The 20,950-nt window shown below is 37.7% G+C and overlaps 2 protein-coding genes across 2 annotated transcripts in view; both read right to left on the bottom strand.

Annotated features, from left to right (window-relative positions):
- Positions 1-274: 274 nt before the first annotated feature.
- LOC140926281 (adhesion G-protein coupled receptor D1-like) overlaps positions 275-20,950 on the bottom strand; it is a 55,146-nt gene continuing 34,470 nt past the window's right edge. Inside the window, exons 7-13 of the mRNA XM_073376042.1 lie at positions 5,890-6,198; positions 4,880-5,044; positions 4,032-4,241; positions 2,962-3,121; positions 1,775-1,911; positions 1,195-1,452; positions 275-383 (exon numbers count right to left, since the gene is read on the bottom strand). Of these exons, the coding sequence (XP_073232143.1) occupies positions 288-383; positions 1,195-1,452; positions 1,775-1,911; positions 2,962-3,121; positions 4,032-4,241; positions 4,880-5,044; positions 5,890-6,198 (1,335 nt within the window). The 3' untranslated portion in view covers positions 275-287. The remainder of the gene's footprint in view (positions 384-1,194; positions 1,453-1,774; positions 1,912-2,961; positions 3,122-4,031; positions 4,242-4,879; positions 5,045-5,889; positions 6,199-20,950) is intronic.
- Positions 6,986-20,903, bottom strand: LOC140928670 (uncharacterized). The gene is made up of 14 exons (XM_073378446.1): positions 20,613-20,903; positions 20,289-20,430; positions 18,358-18,668; positions 17,957-18,098; positions 16,534-16,844; positions 16,209-16,350; positions 14,088-14,398; positions 13,714-13,855; positions 11,793-12,103; positions 11,464-11,605; positions 10,419-10,583; positions 9,659-9,750; positions 7,893-8,159; positions 6,986-7,153 (listed from the first exon to the last, which is right to left on the bottom strand). Exons 1-14 carry the CDS (start codon positions 20,901-20,903, stop codon positions 6,986-6,988), a joined length of 2,937 nt encoding a protein of 978 aa, XP_073234547.1.

Genomic DNA, 20,950 nt, shown 5'->3' with positions numbered 1-20,950 from the left:
GGCTAAAAGATATTTGTAATAACATTTTTACGTATTGTTATTCTCTTATTCAGGAATACGATCAATCGTGCTCATCCCAAGAAGCGCCTGATCCTCTGTCCCAAGTCTGCACGCGTTTTTCCCGGGTTATCAACGAAGACCTAAGGTTTTGTTGGACCACAGGTAGAAAAGTACCTCACGTATAATGCTTGATTCAGCTCGTGAAATGAAGTAATTACCAAGGACTAAAACTGAAGACAACTTTACCTGCTGGAGCTTGCAGAGTATTATTTTTCTGGACATTATCGTTAATACTGATTGGTTCTGCTACGGCTTTGTTTTTTTACGGATCCAGCGGGTGTATGTTTCTTTTTACTCAATGCACCAACTACACGTGCTCTGACCTGCAAGAAACAGGTTAAATTGCAAAGTAAACGATTAATAGGCCACTTTCGACACAGTAAAAACCCGCGTATAAGAACAAAAATGTTAAAAACCTCTTAGGCTAAGATTATCTGTTTAGATCCCTTTTACATAAGAACCTGTTTTAGCCTACAATTCTGAAACAGTTTCTCATTTTGAGAAACTCAGTCAAACAATGAATACACAAATTTAAGAGAACAAGCTCTAAAAAACATAGAAATTAAAATGACTCACCTTGTGTTTTTGTTCTGTTTTTTACTGTCTCCCGCTTCTAGAACCATTTGGAACCCGTTTTATCGACGTTTAGTTAATACAACTCAAAATCTTAAACGTCGATAAAATGGCTTTTAAATGGCTCTAGAAGCAAAGAGACAGTAAAAATCAAAACAAAAAACACAAGGTGAGTCATTTTTATTTCTACTTTTGCCAAAAAAAATGGAATGTAGGACGTATTTTTTTTTTTTTTATTTGCATACACTTTCTCATACATTCAAAGTCCAACGAACTCACAGAGTTTCGAACTCCCACAGATTTTGGGCCGCCTGTGGTCTAGGTGGCCCAGGTTATAGTAGTCGCACTGTAGACTGCAAAATAGCAGGGTTTTTTTTACACAGGTCAAGGTCTAGACCGAGGGGTAATGAGAAACGGAAAATGCCGAGACTCAGGAAACACTAGGCCTCACGGCTAAAACTCGGGCGCCTCGCGCGCCCCCGCCTTGAAGATTTCGACAGAAAAAACGCCGAAACTGGAGTCTAAATTGTCAGTAGTGACTAGGATAACCAAAAAACCTACCTCAGAGTCCAGAACGCAAAAGTTGAAAAAGATGACAAATCCTTGCAAGGAGTTGAAAATTGTGAACAAATAATGAAAGACAATAGTAGACGAGAAAAACGTTAAAAGGCCAAAAGACCACGTTATTCCCAGGAGTGGCAGAAGAATTAAGGACCTCCTCAGCCACGCCTTCACGTGTTGAACACGTGTCATGGATTCTCTGAACTTTGACACTCTATTTATTCGACAAAGCAAAGTGATGAACAAAACAGAGTTGACCTGAAACAAAAACAGAATAATACTGATATAGATTGATGTTTTTTTTTTGAAGAAATTTAAAATACCTTAACATGTTTAGGGAAAAACGATTGCCACTTTAAGGTCTTTCATGGTTTATTTTAGGACCCTGAGTATTGGCCTGGCCCCAGGGATCAACAACAACCTCCATCGATGATCTCATTCAGAAGAGATTGTCAATGCTCCTAAGCAGTTTTCACCTTAGAAGAGTTGACCGACTGAATTTTTACACTTAGTAAACTGCGCAAAATAAAAGAAGTAGAGCCGACAAAAGGAAATAGGATCTTTAAGAAAGGATACTTACCAAAACAATCATAGCAGCCGGAGCGACAAAGGCACAGTAAAGAATGTTATGTTCTAATGTCAGCCAGCAGTTGTTAGCTACGTATTTGTCGATACCAGTTACTATAAGGGACATTCCCACTACTGTGCAAGGGAATCCTGAAACAAAGACATTTTAAAATATCTGAGCGATTTCTCGCTCTGATTGGTTGAGAGCTATGATGGTAATTTAAAAAGTACAGACCAAGGAAATGACGTGAAGGTGAAGTTATTTGTTTTTCTTGCGCGCGAGCTTTCAAGAAAAAAAAAAACCTCAATGGCACATAATGGCAGTTGGCGTAAGAAACCGTCAATGTTAAAAAACAAATCGACAATGATTTCCTATGGTCTACACACCTATCTACCAAAGGAATGACGTCAAAATGTTCAAACTCTTTGCAGTGACACCACTCGCCTGCGGTTGGTGGTTCCACAATGCGTTTTGAACATGTTGACGTTATTACTATGTCGATAAGAGTATACAGTACACCATGGAAAATTGTTGTGGAATTGTTAAGTATATTTCGTAACTTACTGACATACACTGGAGAAAACAATTTCTCCATTAAGTAGAGAAAAATAGAGAAAACCTTTTTTTTACAATCAAGATTTAAATAACGTTAAACTTCACTGCTTTTTCTTTCCTTTTGTTCACTTCGATTTCCTTTCTCACTGAAAATTAACTAAGGTCTCTCAAGAGAGAATAATGGAAACCATTCCAGTCTATCTTAGTTCTCTCGTACCCTACGACAACGGTTTATCAGTTTACCAAACACTGTTTCTAGGAATTTCAGTTTGAAAGAGAACGCAACATGTATTTCTTATAGTTATGCACCCGGCCACGTTATTTAGACGTCTCTGCATTACGCAAATTTGAAAGCAAAGGACAAAGGGACGTTGAATGAGCTGGTGAGAAATGCCGCTTTTTCTGCTGTTTACCGCCTTCCTATGATACAGAGAATCAGCAATATAGCTGAAAAACATATACAATATGATAGCCTGTATTTTCTCCACAAAAGCTCAAAGAGGCTTTTTTGAGTGAGGTGGCAGGCTCCATTTTTCAGTTTTCGCGCCTTCATTTATTTCGCACAGCGGAAATCCAATAACGTTCCGTCGAGCCTCTGTGGAAATGGGTGTGATGACGCAAATTGACGTTAACGTTTCTCTTACCCCATCCAAAAGTGTAAAACCACTTCATCTTTGAATGAATGTTGTCTCTCAGGTCCGCTTTTATGATGAGTAAATAAAGCAGGACACCATGGTTGAACATCCATGTGAACACACACAGGAGAAAATAATGAAGTGACGCCGCCATGGCTGTACACCAAACCTGTCAAGTAACGCATATTAAGTGACTGTTAACCCGTTAAATCTTAGAGTGATCGCCTATTTGCCCCTCCTCGTCCGTCTTTCGTTCTTGCCTGGCTTAAAGGAAACAGAGGAGAAACCCCTGGGACCAAAGTTGCAGTTCTCCAATGGCAATATCAATGCATCATCAGCTATGACAATCGATAAATCAATCACTAAAGGGAAACTGTTTAGATATTTTATCAAATTCTCTCAATGAGTCTGGAGAACATTAAATTGTATGTGGATATTGGAGTTTAAAGGCCAGGGTTAAAGGATCTTAAGTATTCTTCTAACAACGGCAGCCGCTATTCTAATTGAATGATCAGTCGCCAGGAAAACAAAATGAGTCGAAATGAGGTAGTGTCACCGAGAAAGAAGATATCCAAGGATCACTACTATGAGGATGAGAAGATGTTTTTTCGTTTTTTTTTTTTTTATTAGTGGAAGTAATAATTCTTGGGGCTGATAAAAGAAAAGAAAGAGATTTAGTCGGTGTTTGAAAAAAGTCTTCCAAATGGTCCATTGGGGTGTTGAGTGTTTCTCGGTGTTGTAGATTGTTGGTAACGCTTTGTGATGTGGTGTGAGTTTTGTGTAGTGCCCGTTTAATGTTTTGTTTTACGTCATCTGGAGATCTCACCATCTGTAACAGCAGAGACCACCCCGAAACTGAAGAAGAAGCAATAAATCTACGATGAGTTCAACATAACTTTTTAAACCACTTTATCTACTTGATTGGTAAATGTCATGAAGAATTTTGTTTCCTCTGGTAAGGATTAACTCCAGAAATTTCGAGAAAGTTTTGAAATAGCCTTTTTTTAAAGTAGGGAGGTGAGTGAGAGGGTTATACCAATCTAATGACGATAAAGAATACTTGAGATAAAAATATTTACCTCCTCAAGGTGAAAGTTCTCATTGATCATGATTAATATGCAAGTCGCAGCAATAGCAAGGCACAAATGTAATATCATTTTCACTCTCGGGCTCTTCAGATACTTCCAAAGGCATGCCATTAACATGAAGGTCAGCAGTAGAAACAGCAAAGAGCATGCGCAGCCTATGGTGGCGATAGACTTCAAGTACAGTTCGTGGTGAGGTTTGACCTAGAAAAGAGAATAAAAAAGTTTCAAGAGAAAAACGATTTCGTATTCCCAGTGCCATAGTGCGTCATGCAAGCTGCAAAAGGGATTTTGCTGTACACAAATGAACTTAATGTCTTTTAGTTAATTATTATTTATCAGCTACTTTATTTTCTTACCTACATACACTTGTGTAAATATCTTATATAGTGTGAAATAAAGAATTGAATTGAATTGAACAGTCCATCACTTCCTTGCTTATTTCGCGGTTCTCTACTGTAGCATGAAGAAATTAAAGCTTTTGGAATTCGGAAATATAGGGCTCGAATTATGGTTGCCAGTAACCATTTTGAATTAAGACAGGTCACTTCAACGCAGCTGCATGATCACGCTTGCCTTCACGGAAGACCCGTCTGGACTTCTTTGTGACACAAAATCGTCCCAAGGGTCCCGCCTCTTTCTCCACCCGAGAACGCTTGGTGACAGGGTACAGCATGTAATAATAATAGTAATAATAATAATAATAATAATAATAGTAATAATAATAATAATAATACTAACAATAATAATAATAGTGATAAATAAACTGCAATAGATATTTGTTCTAAACTTAAGCTCATATTCCAGGAGCTGCAGGGGAATAAAAGAATAATCTTTTTTACCCGTTTGTTGTTCATTAACACTGCGAAGATTGTCAGGTGATCACACTGGCATGTGGTAACTCGCGCACTTGATTCGTGTTCCACACGCACGCACCCACGCGTTAACCACGTTCTCTGTGGAAGTCCTATTTGCCAAAATACACAGCTCCCAATAACATCTTCACTCTGCAGTCAAAAAGACAATTTACTTTTTGATCAGTTATTTGATTCATTTATCTATCTTTATGCACACCGGATAAATGTTTAGAAAACTTGAAGCAAATGAAAGCAAGTGGGAATTTTGCTGGGGGGATACAAATGATAGAAAAAAGTGCTGAACGATAAATGAAACCAGCGATACAACTCAAAAACTTATGGACAAAGAACATAAAGAGGACACTTCTTTCCTCGCATTTCCTTCGCTTTCTGGCAACTGTTAACGTTAATCTTCCACTTGTTACGGCTTGAACACCCCCGGCAATATATTAGTACTCATGCCTGGAATACCATTTCACAAGTCTTCGATCACTTCCAACTGTCTTCTTTTATCATCTTTTCTGTCACTAGATCTTATATACTGAGCTGCATTGAATTTTTGTTGGTTCTAATTTAGATAACTACTTCTTTCTTTTTCATTATTTGGTATGGGGCATAATCTGAATAACCTGAAGACGAAGTGGTATATTGGCGTGAATCAGGAGTGCAAAATCTTTCTGTGCATGAATTGATTTTTGAACATACCAGCTTCGCTTCATATTTTACATGGATGTTATTTCACATTTTTTAAATTTTGATTGCATATTTACTTGAATGACTCGGCACGTTAATCTCGTAGGCAACTAAACTTCACAAAATATATCAGTTTCCCAGTGAGGAAAACCCGTCTTTACGAATCGATAAAATTGGTTCAAAGAAGCACAATAAAGCTTATCCATAAAATAATAATTTAGTTGCATACGGTGTATACGTAAGTTGTAATGTAGATGTTGTAGCAAGCGTTTCCGCGCAAGCTCACTGAGGGACGAACTCACGCGGAAACACTTGCTACGCTGGCTAGTTGAAATGTTTCTTGCCTTGTTCTTGTGATAAAAAACAAACTTGATTGGTTTTCTCATCGGGCTGACAGGACGCGGAAGAATTGTGGCAGAAACGATACTTGAGACACTCTTGAATTTTGTCTTCCTATTCTTTTCTTCGTTCTTTGCACCCTCCTTTTCAAGTGTTAAGAAATTGTTGAGAGTCTTGTAGACAATGGTGGTCGCTTGAGTTGCTGATTTTGAGGCGAACGCTTCACCAGGAACAAAGATCTCTGCGCCGTGCTGGGAGAAGTCCATGCTGAGCTGAAAAAAAGTTGAAATATCAATCTAGAATTGGTGTCTTCTTCTCAAGAGAAAAAACAACGAAAGAAACAAAAGTAATATGAACGAAACGATTAAAAAGCGATAACAATAAAGCTGGTTTGTTACAAGGGAGGAAGCATGAAAATGTGAGTTGTGTGGATGATTGTGATTCAAATTATTTTCAAAAGTTTTGACTAGTTAGGAGTCATTACGTCACCCGTAGAGCCATGGCTTACAGCCATATGAGTAGGGCGGTGTTCGGGAGGTTAAGAGAATAGAAATTCATTTATTATTTTGCACATAAATGCTTAATTGGTGTCTTCTTCTCAAGAGAAAAAACAACGAAAGAAACAAAAGTAATATGAACGAAATGATTAAAAAGGTGGTTTGTGATAAGGGAGGAAAAATGAAAATGGGAGCTGTGTGCATGCGATTGATATTCAAATTATTTTCAGGAGTTTTGATTGGTTAGGAGTCATTACGTCACCCGTAGAGTCAAGGTTTACAACCATATGAGTAGGGAGGTGTTAGGGAAGTTAAGACAACAGAAATTTGTTTATTAGAAATCCTTAAAAAAATAGTTGGTTCTTATGAACAAATTGGCGGCCATGACATCAGCCGCAAACCACTACCTATGTAAGAGGCTGCGCTATTAATGCGCAGTCAGTGGAGGGAAAGGTTTTAATTAGTAATTAAACATTTTACTCCACGGACAGAGATTGAACCCTGATAAATATGACACATTCTACAAATAAAGGCCAAAGGTAATTCTAGGTCGTGAATTTATTCATTTTACCTTTTTCCTAGTTGTTAAGAGATCCACCCTAAAAACAATGTTCCGCTTGCGGATTACCACGTAAGTTGAGTTTTCCAAACCCGCGTCCAGTTGGCTACCAACTTGTGAACCAAAGTCGTCCATTGCCTTTAAAAGGTCGTCAGTTACATTACTACGGCTCTAAAAATTTGTAAACAAAAAGTAATGAGAGCATTTTTTTGCCATAGTAGCCATCGCCACAGATGAAACTGAACTCTGGTTAAGGCCGTCTGCGAAACAGCGACGAAATCCTTGTTTGGGTCCCCACCTGTGTACCGGGATCTGAGTACGACCCATGATTGGCCTGTCGAAATAGCCATTGTTTGATTGGCCAACCAAGATGTTCCTTTCATTCTTTGAGTCCGTTGGGGGCCCAGAAGAAGGATATCGGTGCTGAATCCCGGGGGCAGAGGGGAAGCGTTTAATATATACAGTAGAAGTCTACCAGCCGAAATTAAATTACGTCTGCGACGCAAGCTAGAAAATAGCTGCTGTTTTAAACAACTAAGGTTTAGGCCAAACTTCAAACTTTTCATGAGACAAGCCAAACCCTAATTTGGGTCGGTCTAACGGTAATTTAACATCGTCTGTTGGGTCTGACGTCGAACTTAGGACCGTACGTAGAACCAATAAATTGAATCAGGTAAGTAATAAATTTTCTTCCGAACGAGCTAAATATACATTATCATACAGGCAGATTTTTAATTTATTAGTTTAGTTCGTCGCATGTGAAGGTAGACGCTTGTCCCGGGGACGATCTTCAGTCGTTCTACCCGTCTGAAGCAGACAGATAGAACGTGTTGGACGATCCAAACTTATTCAGACGAACTTCTCCTGAAAAGATCGACGTTTGGCCTAGGCCTAAATTAACTTCACATACCTCTTGCAGATATAACCAAGTGGGGGTATTTTCTTCCTCCAGAAGATTACTTGCTACTTGTACAATATTTTGCTGGTCTGTTGTCGTATTAACTGCACTGTTGTTCACCAGTGAATTATAGTTTACAAGTTGAACTAGCATCTTCACTGATGCTGACAATTCTTTTCCAGTGAGAGTGATTCTATTTCCTGGTTTTGTTGCGTTTGCGAGACTTTTTATAAAACTGCTTACATTTGCCGAGGAATTCCCTTTCAATAATTCGTCAATCTAGATCGAGAAAAAAAAAAACACAAAAAAGAAATTCACTTGATGTGAAGCGATTTCTCAATATCTTTGTTCTGACCACAATGACTGTGATGAGACACTGTCTAATTTATGAATTTGCGATTTCGTAGTTATAGATGTCATTTGGAAACTTGGGAGACGTTTGAAAAACAATGCCCCAACAAACGATAGTGCTTCATTACTGAACCTTATCTCCAGGTTGCGGAGATGGTCTACGCATGTGCGGCACGTATGTAGCCAGCATAGACTTAAAGCATAGACTTACAGCATATCCCCATTTGTTTGAACTTCCACTAAGAATGAATGGAATGCGTAGAGCGCAATCTGATCACGCCTGTTTGGATCGCTTGGGTTAGAGACGTTACAAGGGAAGAAGAGACAGGACACCGGGTGCGACAAGCTGGTTTCCTTTGGCTTGGATACAAACTTTCTTTGTAAAAGGATTGGACAATTGTCATCTATTTCAAATCAGTCCTATCTTATGTACTCGCGGTCTTGAGGTTTGTGGCAAACGCACAAACGGTGTTATTATTGCTATCTCCGTTCCCATTTTTGTACATTGTTACTTTTGAAAAGGTATGTGCACTTGCATGCTCAAGTAGTTTAACGCCTGGGACTAAGATGTTTACTTGTGGAAAATGAATTACTGGCTATCAGTTTGGCATAGATGATGGCGCTGAATCAAAATTTGGCACACATAAAGAACTCATCGTTCTTACCATTTTAAAGTATAAACATTGTGTTAATAAGTCACGTGACCATTTTGCTAAAAATCGTAAATTATTGACGAATTGATGGCCGGTTTAAGAAAAGAAATCGGGAAAATACATTGTTCTAATTCAAATTAAATGTTTCTAACACTCCACGTTTGGAAAGACCGTCCATTGTACCTGAATAAAAAATTATGAGGGAAAATATCATTTTAAATGCCCAAATTAAAACTTGGATTATTTAAACTAATTTTAAACTTCGCGTAAATTCATTCCAAACGTAGAAAGTTAGGTATGTTTATCCTCTTTCAGAAATACCGAAATGTTTATCGAAACAAAGTAGATTCGCCACCAATTCGCCAATTTCCTTCATTTTTAATTTTTGGTCAGGTGACGTGTCACGTGACAATAATTAAACGTTAAGGCACAAGAAAAACTCAAGATTTACTTTTGGGGAAACGTTCATTTTGTTCCAGGTCTCCTAGCGAGAGCTATTTTCAATTATTCATATGCTCAGAACACATCTTTGACCCAGGCCTTAAACCCCTTGAGTGCGAAACGTCAACTTTATCATAAAGGTTATTAAATGTCTTTTGTTAGCATATGCGTATTACTGCTGCTACTGCTCCTGCTAAGAAGGCCACGAAACAAGGGTTAACGGCACCTTTTATCAATGTATTACCCCACATAATGTCTTACCACACCTTTCAAACTGGAATTTGCTTTATCGTTAGATGATCGACAAAATAAAATATATCGTGTCATGCAAACCTCTTTTTGTAACGATACAATCTTGTATGATCTTGTTGGTAATGGCGGGCTGCTACTGATGTTACTTAATGTAATGTCCTTTCCTGTAATTCCTGTGAAAGGCGTGCACAAAAAAGTCAGGTGTCTGCGACGCAGGCTATCTCCATAAAACTGTATCAAAAAATTTTAATTTCTGACTCCCATCTTACTTAGTCGTCAGAATCTACATGTTTTGCGATAGGTTTCATTCTGCTGGTTTGCTGGCAAGACTTCATTGTTACTGTTTGCACTAACTAGCAAATTAGGCAAATGCCGGGCTTCTGTTGGTCATAAGAACTCCCTCTTCCCTTTTTTTATTTCGTTAGGTACAGCACTGCACCAGTAATAAAAAAGTTATGTAGGTATGCTTTAATAGCTCGTATTTTTGTGAATGCCAAAAATTGTGCTTGATTTATGGAAATATGCGGCACAATATAATGCTAGATCATTGTTTCTTTAAGTATTATTCAAATGCCCAAATCCTGCTAAAACTGCCTTGGATCGTAACGTTTACAAACTTTTGGCTTGGGCGAGGACTGACCTCGTCATTGACCTACGCATTAGATTTTCGAGCTGTCTAACCAAAAGGGTCCCAATCGGGAGCAGGTAAATTTAAATGTTGTACCTAGTGTATAAAGGTATAAAAGGCATAACGTCACTCTCTGTTTTAAAAACGGTTGTTCCCATAAAAGAAGGTGGAATTTCTTCCTTCTCTTTTTTTTCTTATCTCACGTTTACGCACCTGGAAAAAGGCAAAACTGTTCTTCTAATACGTGACCCCGACAGGTTTGCCCCCCTCTCGCGGGAGGTGGTCTGTTACACAGTCGCGTTCTACTTGCAATACCGGGGGCTTTACACTGTGACCATTCACTCCACTGTCCAAATCTACCGTCAACAGGAGCGCCAGCTAATAACAGCGTAAAGGAAAATGCATGAGTGAGTGAGTCATTTGGCTCCTATGCAATAACTGGGTAATTTCTGGCCCTTTCTTTGGTCGAGAGCAAAGGTCTATAACAGTTTATACCGCAATAACTAAGTGATTGTGCGCCTGCTTATTGGTCAAGAGCTATGGTCTATGTAGGAGGGAACACAAACTACACTGTTTTATAAAGGTTTAAAAATTGATTCGAGCGCGAAGTACGAATAAAAAAGGTGCTGTGATTAGTTCGATTAAAAAACGATGGAAAAGTGTTTGTCAGTGATAAAGAAGAAGAAAGTCGCTATCCCAGAAGAAAAAAAAACGTGAGATCGTTTACAAAATAAGGGATAAACATTATATGATTCAAAATGGTAAGAAGTACAAACTTAGTTGTTGTTTGTGACAAACAAACGACACTTTCGAGAATATTTAAGAGCGACGGTCAGGAAAACTCGAGCAAAATCCTGATTTCCCGGCAAGAGTTGAAAAAATCGATTTCTTTCATTTTTGTCCATAGATAGCTTCTGGGTAGATAAGGAAGGTGATGTAAAAGAAAGTTGAAGACGCCACATGTAACACAGTTTTGTTGCTGAAGCGTTGTTTGTAAAATGCATTAGTTTGTACAAGTAGTTCCCTTTCAGTTTTCGAAGCTCCCGTCGCTCTTAAGTACGATAAGGTAAAAGGCATAACGGAGTGTTTGCTATAAAACTGATTTCATATTTGGCTCTTTGATCCTTGCCCAAGACCATTAAGACCGAACTGTAGTTGAATGAGTATACGAGGAGATAGTCTAGCGCTTTTGGCGATTAAGTGGAAACCTGCTTGTTTATTGACAAGTAAAGAAAATGAAAAAGAAAATGTTAGTAACCTGACGGACATCCTAAGAGTTCCATCCTCATAGAAATATGACCACTCCATGTCTTAGGATACACCCGAATGTAGCGTGCCTTTATGAAAGGGTGCAAGACGTTCAAAACCACGCTGTTGCGGTCCGTGTTCCCATTAAAGACCTGAAGGGAGAAAATAAAACGTAAATGTTAAACTAGTCGTTGACTTTTATAGCTAGCATAACAGTGTTGCTAAGTTTGTGACGTGGGTCTCAGGGTTTGAAAATTGTTCGTGTTAGTGAGTCGAGATTCAATTAGTTTAATTAATTCCTTGAGTTTGTCTTGCTACAACTTTTATTGGTTTCCATACCTTGCTGTTCTGATAAGGTGTATAGGCGGTTCCATTGCCGCTGTAGGAGATAGTAAAGCTCGTAACCCATTGATCCGCGTCTTGTCGTCCCTGGATCTGTATTCCTGTCACCTCGCTTTTAGCTCCAAGATCCACTTGTAGCCACTGATGAACGTCATTTCTGAGGGCGGACCATGCACCAGTCTTACCTCCGCCAGCCTTGAAATTGAGTCTGCCATTGGTGGCGCCGTGTGCAGCGTTCCATACGGTTGAAGCTGTGATCTGGCCATCGGTGATTTTTCTGCTCTCCATCCCGAGAGGGTCCAAACATGCTATACAAAGAAAATGCATTAGTTCAGAGAACTATAGTGCGCGTTGAAGTTGAATTGTTTTTGCACGATAAGTGCGTTAAGGTGTTTCAATACAGTTTTCAGAGGCCATATCGATATTTTCCAATCGCGTTAAAAGTGTTGTTTTCCTGTCCGATCACCATAAAAATTTAAGCAGTAATTGGTTATGGATTGAAATTTGTGAAAATGTAGTTTTAAGTAAAATCAATATTACTATGACAACAACAAACCAAAAAAAATTTGAAATTGATAAAAGCTGAATTTTGTGTGATCTGGACCAGCCACTAGCCGGTGAGGAACTTTAAGTTTGGTGTTTAGCATACCTTAATAACTAGTACATTTTAGTTTGATTTTATCCCATCTTTTGAATATAAAACATTGACAATACTCACGCTGAAATGTGCTAGTCATGGATACATGTTTTGTCCGCATTAATTTTGAAAAATTAGCATAACATCAAAACAGTGAATGTTGTAGCGCAGATTTTTGACCGGTTATTAGGATAGGTTTGTCGTAAAATTTCAAGGTGTTGCAGTGAATCAATCTTAATCAAAGTTTGAGACATTACTATATACATTGTGAAGAACAGGTGAAGAGATTTTAAAAAAAATCGTTGGAGTCGTTTCAGAGATATACAAAAAAGCGCTAAAAGTCCAAATTTTAAATGAAGTTGCACTAAGACAGCTAGGTGGTGAGATAAAGGGGTTAATTTTTAAGATCGCAGGAACGAAAATACACCCAATTTCCTGGCATCGAAATATGATATAAAGCAGCATTCAGACGCTACTTGAGAATAATTTGAGTCATTTATAACGTTTTTATTAAATAATCTATCACGACTATTGAAAATTTAAGGTTTGAAATATATTTTTTTTAGTCGAATTCAAACATACAGAGTTTTTTTACTTCTTACGGTTGTTATTTGCTAAAAACAAAACTTTACGTTCCTTGTGTTAGATTTTAAGTAGCTGGTCTAGACCGCGCAAAGTTAGGCGTTTATAAATTTCAAAGTTATTGATGTCATGGTATGATCGATTTTACTATACCCAACATTTTGAGAAATTTCAATCTATGATTAATCATTGGTAAAAATTTTATAACGATAAGACAAGAATAAAATCACTTTTAAAGCGATGGAAAAATATCGGTATGGCATCCGAAAAACTATATCGAAACACTTTAAGGACTCGCAATTTGGATACCAACTTGAATTTTCCTGTGGCCAGCATTATTCACAGCACAATGTAAAAAAAAAGGTTGTAAAAGTTCCACTTTCAAGGAAGTCCTTTTAAAAACTAATTGTGGCTAAAGCGTTGTTTGTAAAAATGCATTTCCTTAAAAGTAGATCGTTTTTGATTTAATTTTCGCAGCCAACGTATTTACTAAGTATGATAAGTTTAAAGGCAAAAGGCGTTATTCTATAAAATTGATTACATGATTCTAAAACAAATTACTTGGGCCTGTGATTATGTAATAATAGGAGAAGTGAACTACAGTTGAAAGACTTAGCGAGTAAATTGTCTAGCGCTGTGGTGAAAGTAAGTGGGAACTTGTTTGTTGATTAAGAAGAAAACGAACAAGATTGCCAGTACCTGACGGACATCCCAATAGTTCCATCCTCATGGAAATATGACCACGCCACGCCTTGGGATGCGCCCGAATGTAGCGTGCATCTATGGAAGGGTGCAAAACGTTCAACACCACGGTGTTGCGGTCCGTGTTGCCATTAAAGACCTGGAGCAGATAAATGAAGTATTAAGGTTAAACTAGTTAGTTACTTGTGGAGGGTAACAGTGTTGCTAAGGTTTTTATGTGGAACTGAGCTTTTGAGGCAATTTCATATTACCGAGTCGATATTCAATTAGTTAAAAATACAATAATAATAATAATAATAATAATAATAATAATTTATCATTTATAATTCGCAAAATAGCATTTAAATATATGATCTAATGCGCACACATACCTTGCTGTTCTGATAAGGTGTATAGGTGGTGCCGTTGCTGCTGTAGGAGATAGTAAAGCTCGTAACCCATTGATCCGCGTCTTGTCGTCCCTGGATCTGTATTCCTGTCACCTCGGTTTTAGCTCCAAGACCCACTTGTAGCCACTGATGAACATCATTTTTGAGGGCGGACCATGCACCAGTCTTACCTGCTCCAGCCTTGAAATTGAGTCTGCCATTGGTGGCGCCGTGTGCAGCGTCCAATACGGTTGAAGCTGTGATCTGGCCATCGGTGATTTTTCTGCTCTCCATCCCGAGAGGGTCCAAACATGCTAAACAAAGAAAATGCATTAGTTCAGAGAACTATAGTGCGCGTTGAAGTTGAATTATTTTTGCACGATTAGTGCGTTAAGGTGTTTCGATACAGTTTTTCAGAGGCCATATCGATATTTTCCAATCGCGTTAAAAGTGTTTTTTTCCTTGTCCGATCACAATAAAATTTCACCAGTAATTGGTTATGGATTGAAATTTGTGAAAATGTAGTTTTAAGTAAAATCAATATTACTATGACAACAACAAACCCAAAAAAAATTTGAAATTGATAAAATCTGAATTTTGTGTGATCTGGACCAGCCACTAGCCGGTGAGGAACTTTAAGTTTGGTGTTTAGCATACCTTAATAACTAGTACATTTTAGTTTGATTTTATCGCATCTTTTGAACATAAAACATTGACAATACTCACGCTGAAATGTACTAGTCATGGATACATGTTTTGTCCGCATTAATTTTGAAAAATTAGCATAACATCAAAACAGTGAATGTTGTAGCGCAGATTTTTGATCGGTTCGTGGATAGGTTTGTCGTAAAATTTCAAATTTTTAAAATTTTTTTGATTTTATCGCATCTTTTGAACATAAAACATTGACAATACTCACGCTGAAATGTACTAGTCATGGATACATGTTTTGTCCGCATTAATTTTGAAAAATTAGCATAACATCAAAACAGTGAATGTTGTAGCGCAGATTTTTGATCGGTTCGTAGGATAGGTTTGTCGTAAAATTTCAAGGTGATGCAGTGAATCAATCTTAATCAAAGTTTGAGACATTACTATATACATTGTGAAGAACAGGTGAAGAGATTTTAAAAAAAATCGTTGGAGTCGTTTCAGAGATATACAAAAAAGCGCTAAAAGTCCAAATTTTAAATGAAGTTGCACTAAGACAGCTAGGTGGTGAGAAAACGGGTTAATTTTTAGGATCGCAGGAACGAAAATACACCCAAATTTCCTGGCATCGAAATATGATATAAAGCAGCATTCAGGCGCTACTTGAGAATAATTTGAGTCATTTATAACGTTTTTATTAAATAATCTATCACGACTATTGAAAATTTAAGGTTTGAAATATATTTTCGTTTTAATCGAATTCAAACATACAGAGTTTTTATACTTCTTACGGATGTTATTTGCTAAAAACAAAACTTTACGTTCCTTGTGTTAGATTTTAAGTAGCTGGTCTAGACTGCGCAAAGTTAGGCGTTTATAAGTTTCAAAGTTTTTTGTTTATTGTTGTCATGGTATGATCGATTTTACTATACCTAACATTTTGAGAAATTTCAATCTATGATTAATCATTGGTAAAAATTTTATAGCGATCAGAGAAGAATAAAATCACTTTTAAAGTGATGGAAAAATATCGGTATGGCATCCGAAAAACTATATCGAAACACCTTAAGGACTCGCAATTTGGATACCAACTTGAATTTTCCTGTGGCCAGCATTATTCACAGCACAATGTAAGAAAAAGGGTTGTTAAAGTTCCACTTTCAAGGAAGTCCTTTTAAAAACTAATTGTGGCTAAAGCGTTGTTTGTAAAGATGCATTTGCTTAAAAGTAGATTGTTTTTGATTTTCGCAGCCAACGTATTTACTAAGTATGATATGTTTAAAGGCAAAAGGCGTTATTCTACAAAATTGATTACATGATTCTAAAACAAATTACTTGGGCCTGTGATTATGTAATAATAGGAGAAGTGAACTACAGTTGAAAGACTTAGCGAGTAAATTGTCTAGCGCTGTGGTGAAAGTAAGTGGGAACTTGTTTGTTGATTAAGAAGAAAACGAACAAGATTGTCAGTACCTGACGGACATCCCAATAGTTCCATCCTCATAGAAATATGACGCCTCCATGTCTTAGGATGCACCCGAATGTAGCGTGCATTTATGGAAGGGTGCAAAACGTTCAAAACCACGGTGTTGCGGTCCGTGTTGCCATTAAAAACCTGGAGCAGATAAATGAAGTGTTAAGGTTAAACTAGTTAGTTACTTGTGGAGGGTGACAGTGTTACTAAGCTTTTAATGTGGGACTGAGCTTTTAAGACAATTGCATGTTACCAAGTCGAGATTCAATTAGTTTAGTTAATTGTTTGAGTTTGTCTTCCTACAACTTTTATTGGTTTCCATACCTTGCTGTTCTGATAAGGTGTAAAGGCGGTTCCATTGCCGCTGTAGGAGATGGTAAAGCTCGTAACCCATTGATCGGTGTCTTGTCGTCCCTGGATCTGTACTCCTGTCACCTCGGTTTTAGCTCCAAGATTCACTTGTAGCCACTGATGAACGTCATTTCTCAGGGTGGACCATGCACCAGTCTTACCTCCACCAGCCTTGAAATTGAGTCTGCCGTTGGTGGCGCCGTGTGCAGCGTTCCATACGGTTGAAGCTGTGATCTGGCCATCGGCGATTTTTCTGCTCTCCATCCCGAGAGGGTCCAAACATGCTATACAAAGAAAATGCATTAGTTCAGAGAACTATAGTGCGAGTTGAAGTTGAATTGTTTTTGCACGACTAGTGCGTTAAAGTGTTTCGATACAGTTTTTCAGAGGCCATATCGATATTTTCCAATCTCGTTAAAAAAGTTTTTTTCCTTGAGAATGCAAGTTAATAAATTCTTCTTACACGCAATCGCCCTGAGCAATTCCCCTCTTTTCTTGTATGCAGTTTTCAATGGAATCAATTTACTATGAGATGAAGCCGCGGTCTTAAAGCTTGTCATTTTCTTAAAATATTAGCGAATTGTGCGGTTAGCATGCTATTTCACTGTTTATATGATTCTTAAAACTGCATTTCAAAATATTTCGAAAACGCTCTCATAGAATTTCTTCAAACTTTGCCATAATGGAGTCAATTATGGCAGGTACATACTCCCTTAAGCGATTTCTTCAAAAGACTCCGGGTACAGAGAAACACAAAGATAAATGAAAAATGTAATGGCGTCATTACGTTGCCATGGCGACTCCGATTGTAATAAAACCCAGATCATAAGAAATTTTCACCTTTATGTAATACAGTTGTGGTAACCTTTTTTTCCATATCTTTACTCATGCCGGCGTAGTTAAGGCTCAAACTTGGGAGGTATCCCGCTAAAAAAAATCCAGTCGAGCCACCTTAAAGCATGTTCAATTGTTTTTGCATGATTAGTGCGTTAAGGACTTGCAATTTGGATGCCTACTTGCATTTTCCTGTGGTGTATCATTCACAGCACGAAGTAAGAAAAATTATTGTAAAAGTTCCACTTGCAAAAAAGACCTTTTCAAAACTCATTGTGGCTAAAGCGTTGTTTGTAAAATTGCATTAGCTTAAAAGTGGATCGTTTTCGATTTTCGCAGCCGACGTATTTCCTAAGTATGAAAAGTTTAAAGACAAAACGCGTTATTCTACAAAATTTATTGTATGATTTTTTAAACACATTATTTGGGCCTGTGATTATGTAATAATAGGAGAAGTGAACTGCAGTTGAAAGACTTAGGGAGTAAATTGTCTAGCGCTGTGGTGAAAGTAAGTGGGAACTTGTTTGTTGATTAAGAAGAAAACGAACAAGATTGCCAGTACCTGACGGACATCCCAATAGTTCCATCCTCATGGAAATATGACCACGCCACGCCTTGGGATGCGCCCGAATGTAGCGTGCATCTATGGAAGGGTGCAAAACGTTCAACACCACGGTGTTGCGGTCCGTGTTGCCATTAAAGACCTGGAGCAGATAAATGAAGTGTTAAGGTTAAACTAGTTAGTTACTTGTGGAGGGTAACAGTGTTGCTAAGGTTTTTATGTGGGACTGAGCTTTTGAGGCAATTTCATATTACCGAGTCGATATTCAATTAGTTAAAAATACAATAATAATAATAATAATAATAATAATAATAATAATAATAATAATAATAATAATAATAATTTATCATTTATAATTCGCAAAATAGCATTTAAATATATGATCTAATGCGCACACATACCTTGCTGTTCTGATAAGGTGTATAGGTGGTGCCGTTGCTGCTGTAGGAGATAGTAAAGCTCGTAACCCATTGATCCGCGTCTTGACGTCCCTGGATCTGTATTCCTGTCACCTGGGTTTTAGCTCCAAGACCCACTTGTAGCCACTGATGAACATCATTTTTGAGGGCGGACCATGCACCAGTCTTACCTGCTCCAGCCTTGAAATTGAGTCTGCCATTGGTGGCGCCGTGTGCAGCGTCCAATACGGTTGAAGCTGTGATCTGGCCATCGGTGATTTTTCTGCTCTCCATCCCGAGAGGGTCCAAACATGCTATACAAAGAAAATGCATTAGTTCAGAGAACTATAGTGCGCGTTGAAGTTGAATTGTTTTTGTACGATTAGTGCGTTAAGGTGTTTCGATACAGTTTTTCAGAGGCCATATCGATATTTTCCAATCGCGTTAAAAGTGTTTTTTTCCTTGTCCGATCACCATTAAATTCACCAGTAATTGGCTATGGATTGAAATTTGTGAAAATGTAGTTTTAAGTAAAATCAATATTACTATGACAACAACAAACCAAAAAAAATTTGAAATTGATAAAAGCTGAATTTTGTGTGATCTGGACCAGCCACTAGCCGGTGAGGAACTTTAAGTTTGGTGTTTAGCATACCTTAATAACTAGTACATTTTAGTTTGATTTTATCGCATCTTTTGAACATAAAACATTGACAATACTCACGCTGAAATGTACTAGTCATGGATACATGTTTTGTCCGCATTAATTTTGAAAAATTAGCATAACATCAAAACAGTGAATGTTGTAGCGCAGATTTTTGACCGGTTATTAGGATAGGTTTGTCGTAAAATTTCAAGGTGTTGCAGTGAATCAATCTTAATCAAAGTTTGAGACATTACTATATACATTGTGAAGAACAGGTGAAGAGATTTTAAAAAAAATCGTTGGAGTCGTTTCAGAGATATACAAAAAAGCGCTAAAAGTCCAAATTTTAAATGAAGTTGCACTAAGACAGCTAGGTGGTGAGAAAACGGGTTAATTTTTAGGATCGCAGGAACGAAAATACACCCAAATTTCCTGGCATCGAAATATGATATAAAGCAGCATTCAGACGCTACTTGAGAATAATTTGAGTCATTTATAACGTTTTTATTAAATAATCTATCACGACTATTGAAAATTTAAGGTTTGAAATATATTTTCGTTTTAATCGAATTCAAACATACAGAGTTTTTATACTTCTTACGGATGTTATTTGCTAAAAACAAAACTTTACGTTCCTTGTGTTAGATTTTAAATAGCTGGTCTAGACCGCGTAAAATTAGGCGTTTATAAATTTCAAAGTTTTTTGTTTATTGTTGTCATGGTAAGATCGATTTTACTATACCCAACATTTTGAGAAATTTCAATCTATGATTAATCATTGGTAAAAATTTTATAGCAATCAGACAAGAATAAAACCACTTTTAAAGCGATGGAAAAATATCGGTATGGCATCCGAAAAACTATATCGAAACACCTTAAGGACTCGCAATTTGGATACCAACTTGAATTTTCCTGTGGCCAGCATTATTCACAGCACAATGTAAGAAAAAGGGTTGTTAAAGTTCCACTTTCAAGGAAGTCCTTTTAAAAACTAATTGTGGCTAAAGCGTTGTTTGTAAAAATGCATTTGCTTAAAAGTAGATCGTTTTTGATTTAATTTTCGCAGCCAACGTATTTACTAAGTATGATAAGTTTAAAGGGAAAAGGCGTTATTCTATAAAATTGATTACATGATTCTAAAACAAATTACTTGGGCCTGTGATTATGTAATAATAGGAGAAGTGAACTACGGTTGAAAGACTTAGCGAGTAAATTGTCTAGCGCTGTGGTGAAAGTAAGTGGGAACTTGTTTGTTGATTAAGAAGAAAACGAACAAGATTGTAAGTACCTGACGGACATCCCAATAGTTCCATCCTCATAGAAATATGACGCCTCCATGTTTTAGGATGCACCCGAATGTAGCGTGCATTTATGGAAGGGTGCAAAACGTTCAACACCACGGTGTTGCGGTCCGTGTTGCCATTAAAGACCTGGAGCAGATAAATGAAGTGTTAAGGTTAAACTAGTTAGTTACTTGTGGAGGGTGACAGTGTTACTAAGCTTTTAATGTGGGTTGAGCTTTTGAGACAATTGCATGTTACCGAGTCGAGATTCAGTTAGTTTAGTTAATTGCTTGAGTTTGTCTTGCTACGACTTTTATTGGTTTCCATACCTTGCTGTTCTGATAAGGTGTAAAGGCGGTTCCATTGCCGCTGTAGGAGATAGTAAAGCTCGTAACCCATTGATTGAAGTCTTGTCGTCCCTGGATCTGTATTCTTGTCACCTCGGTTTTAGCTCCAAGATCCACTTGTAGCCACTGATGAACGTCATTTCTGAGGGAGGACCATGCACCAGTTCTACCTTCTCCAGCCTTGAAATTGAGTCTGCCATTGGTGGCGCCGTGTGCAGCGTTCCATACGGTTGAAGCTGTGATCTGGCCATCGGTGATTTTTCTGCTCTCCATCCCGAGAGGGTCCAAACATGCCGCTATACAAAGAAAATGCATTAGTT

Source organism: Porites lutea, chromosome 2 (assembly GCF_958299795.1).
Source record: "Porites lutea chromosome 2, jaPorLute2.1, whole genome shotgun sequence".
Taxonomy (NCBI): domain Eukaryota; kingdom Metazoa; phylum Cnidaria; class Anthozoa; order Scleractinia; family Poritidae; genus Porites; species Porites lutea.
Note: the sequence above shows the minus strand (reverse complement) of the source record. Positions and strands in the feature narration are given on the sequence as shown.

Bases quoted from the DNA above. Each gene is read 5' to 3' on its own strand.
- LOC140928670 (XM_073378446.1), bottom strand. From the start codon at position 20,903: ATGGAGAGCAGAAAAATCACCGATGGCCAGATCACAGCTTCAACCGTA. The intron at 18,669-20,288 runs GTACTTACAATC...TTCTTTGTATAG, and splicing joins ACTATTGGGATGTCCGTCAG to CATGTTTGGACCCTCTCGGG. The intron at 7,154-7,892 runs GTATGTGAAGTT...ACAAATTTTTAG, and splicing joins CTTGGTTATATCTGCAAGAG to AGCCGTAGTAATGTAACTGA.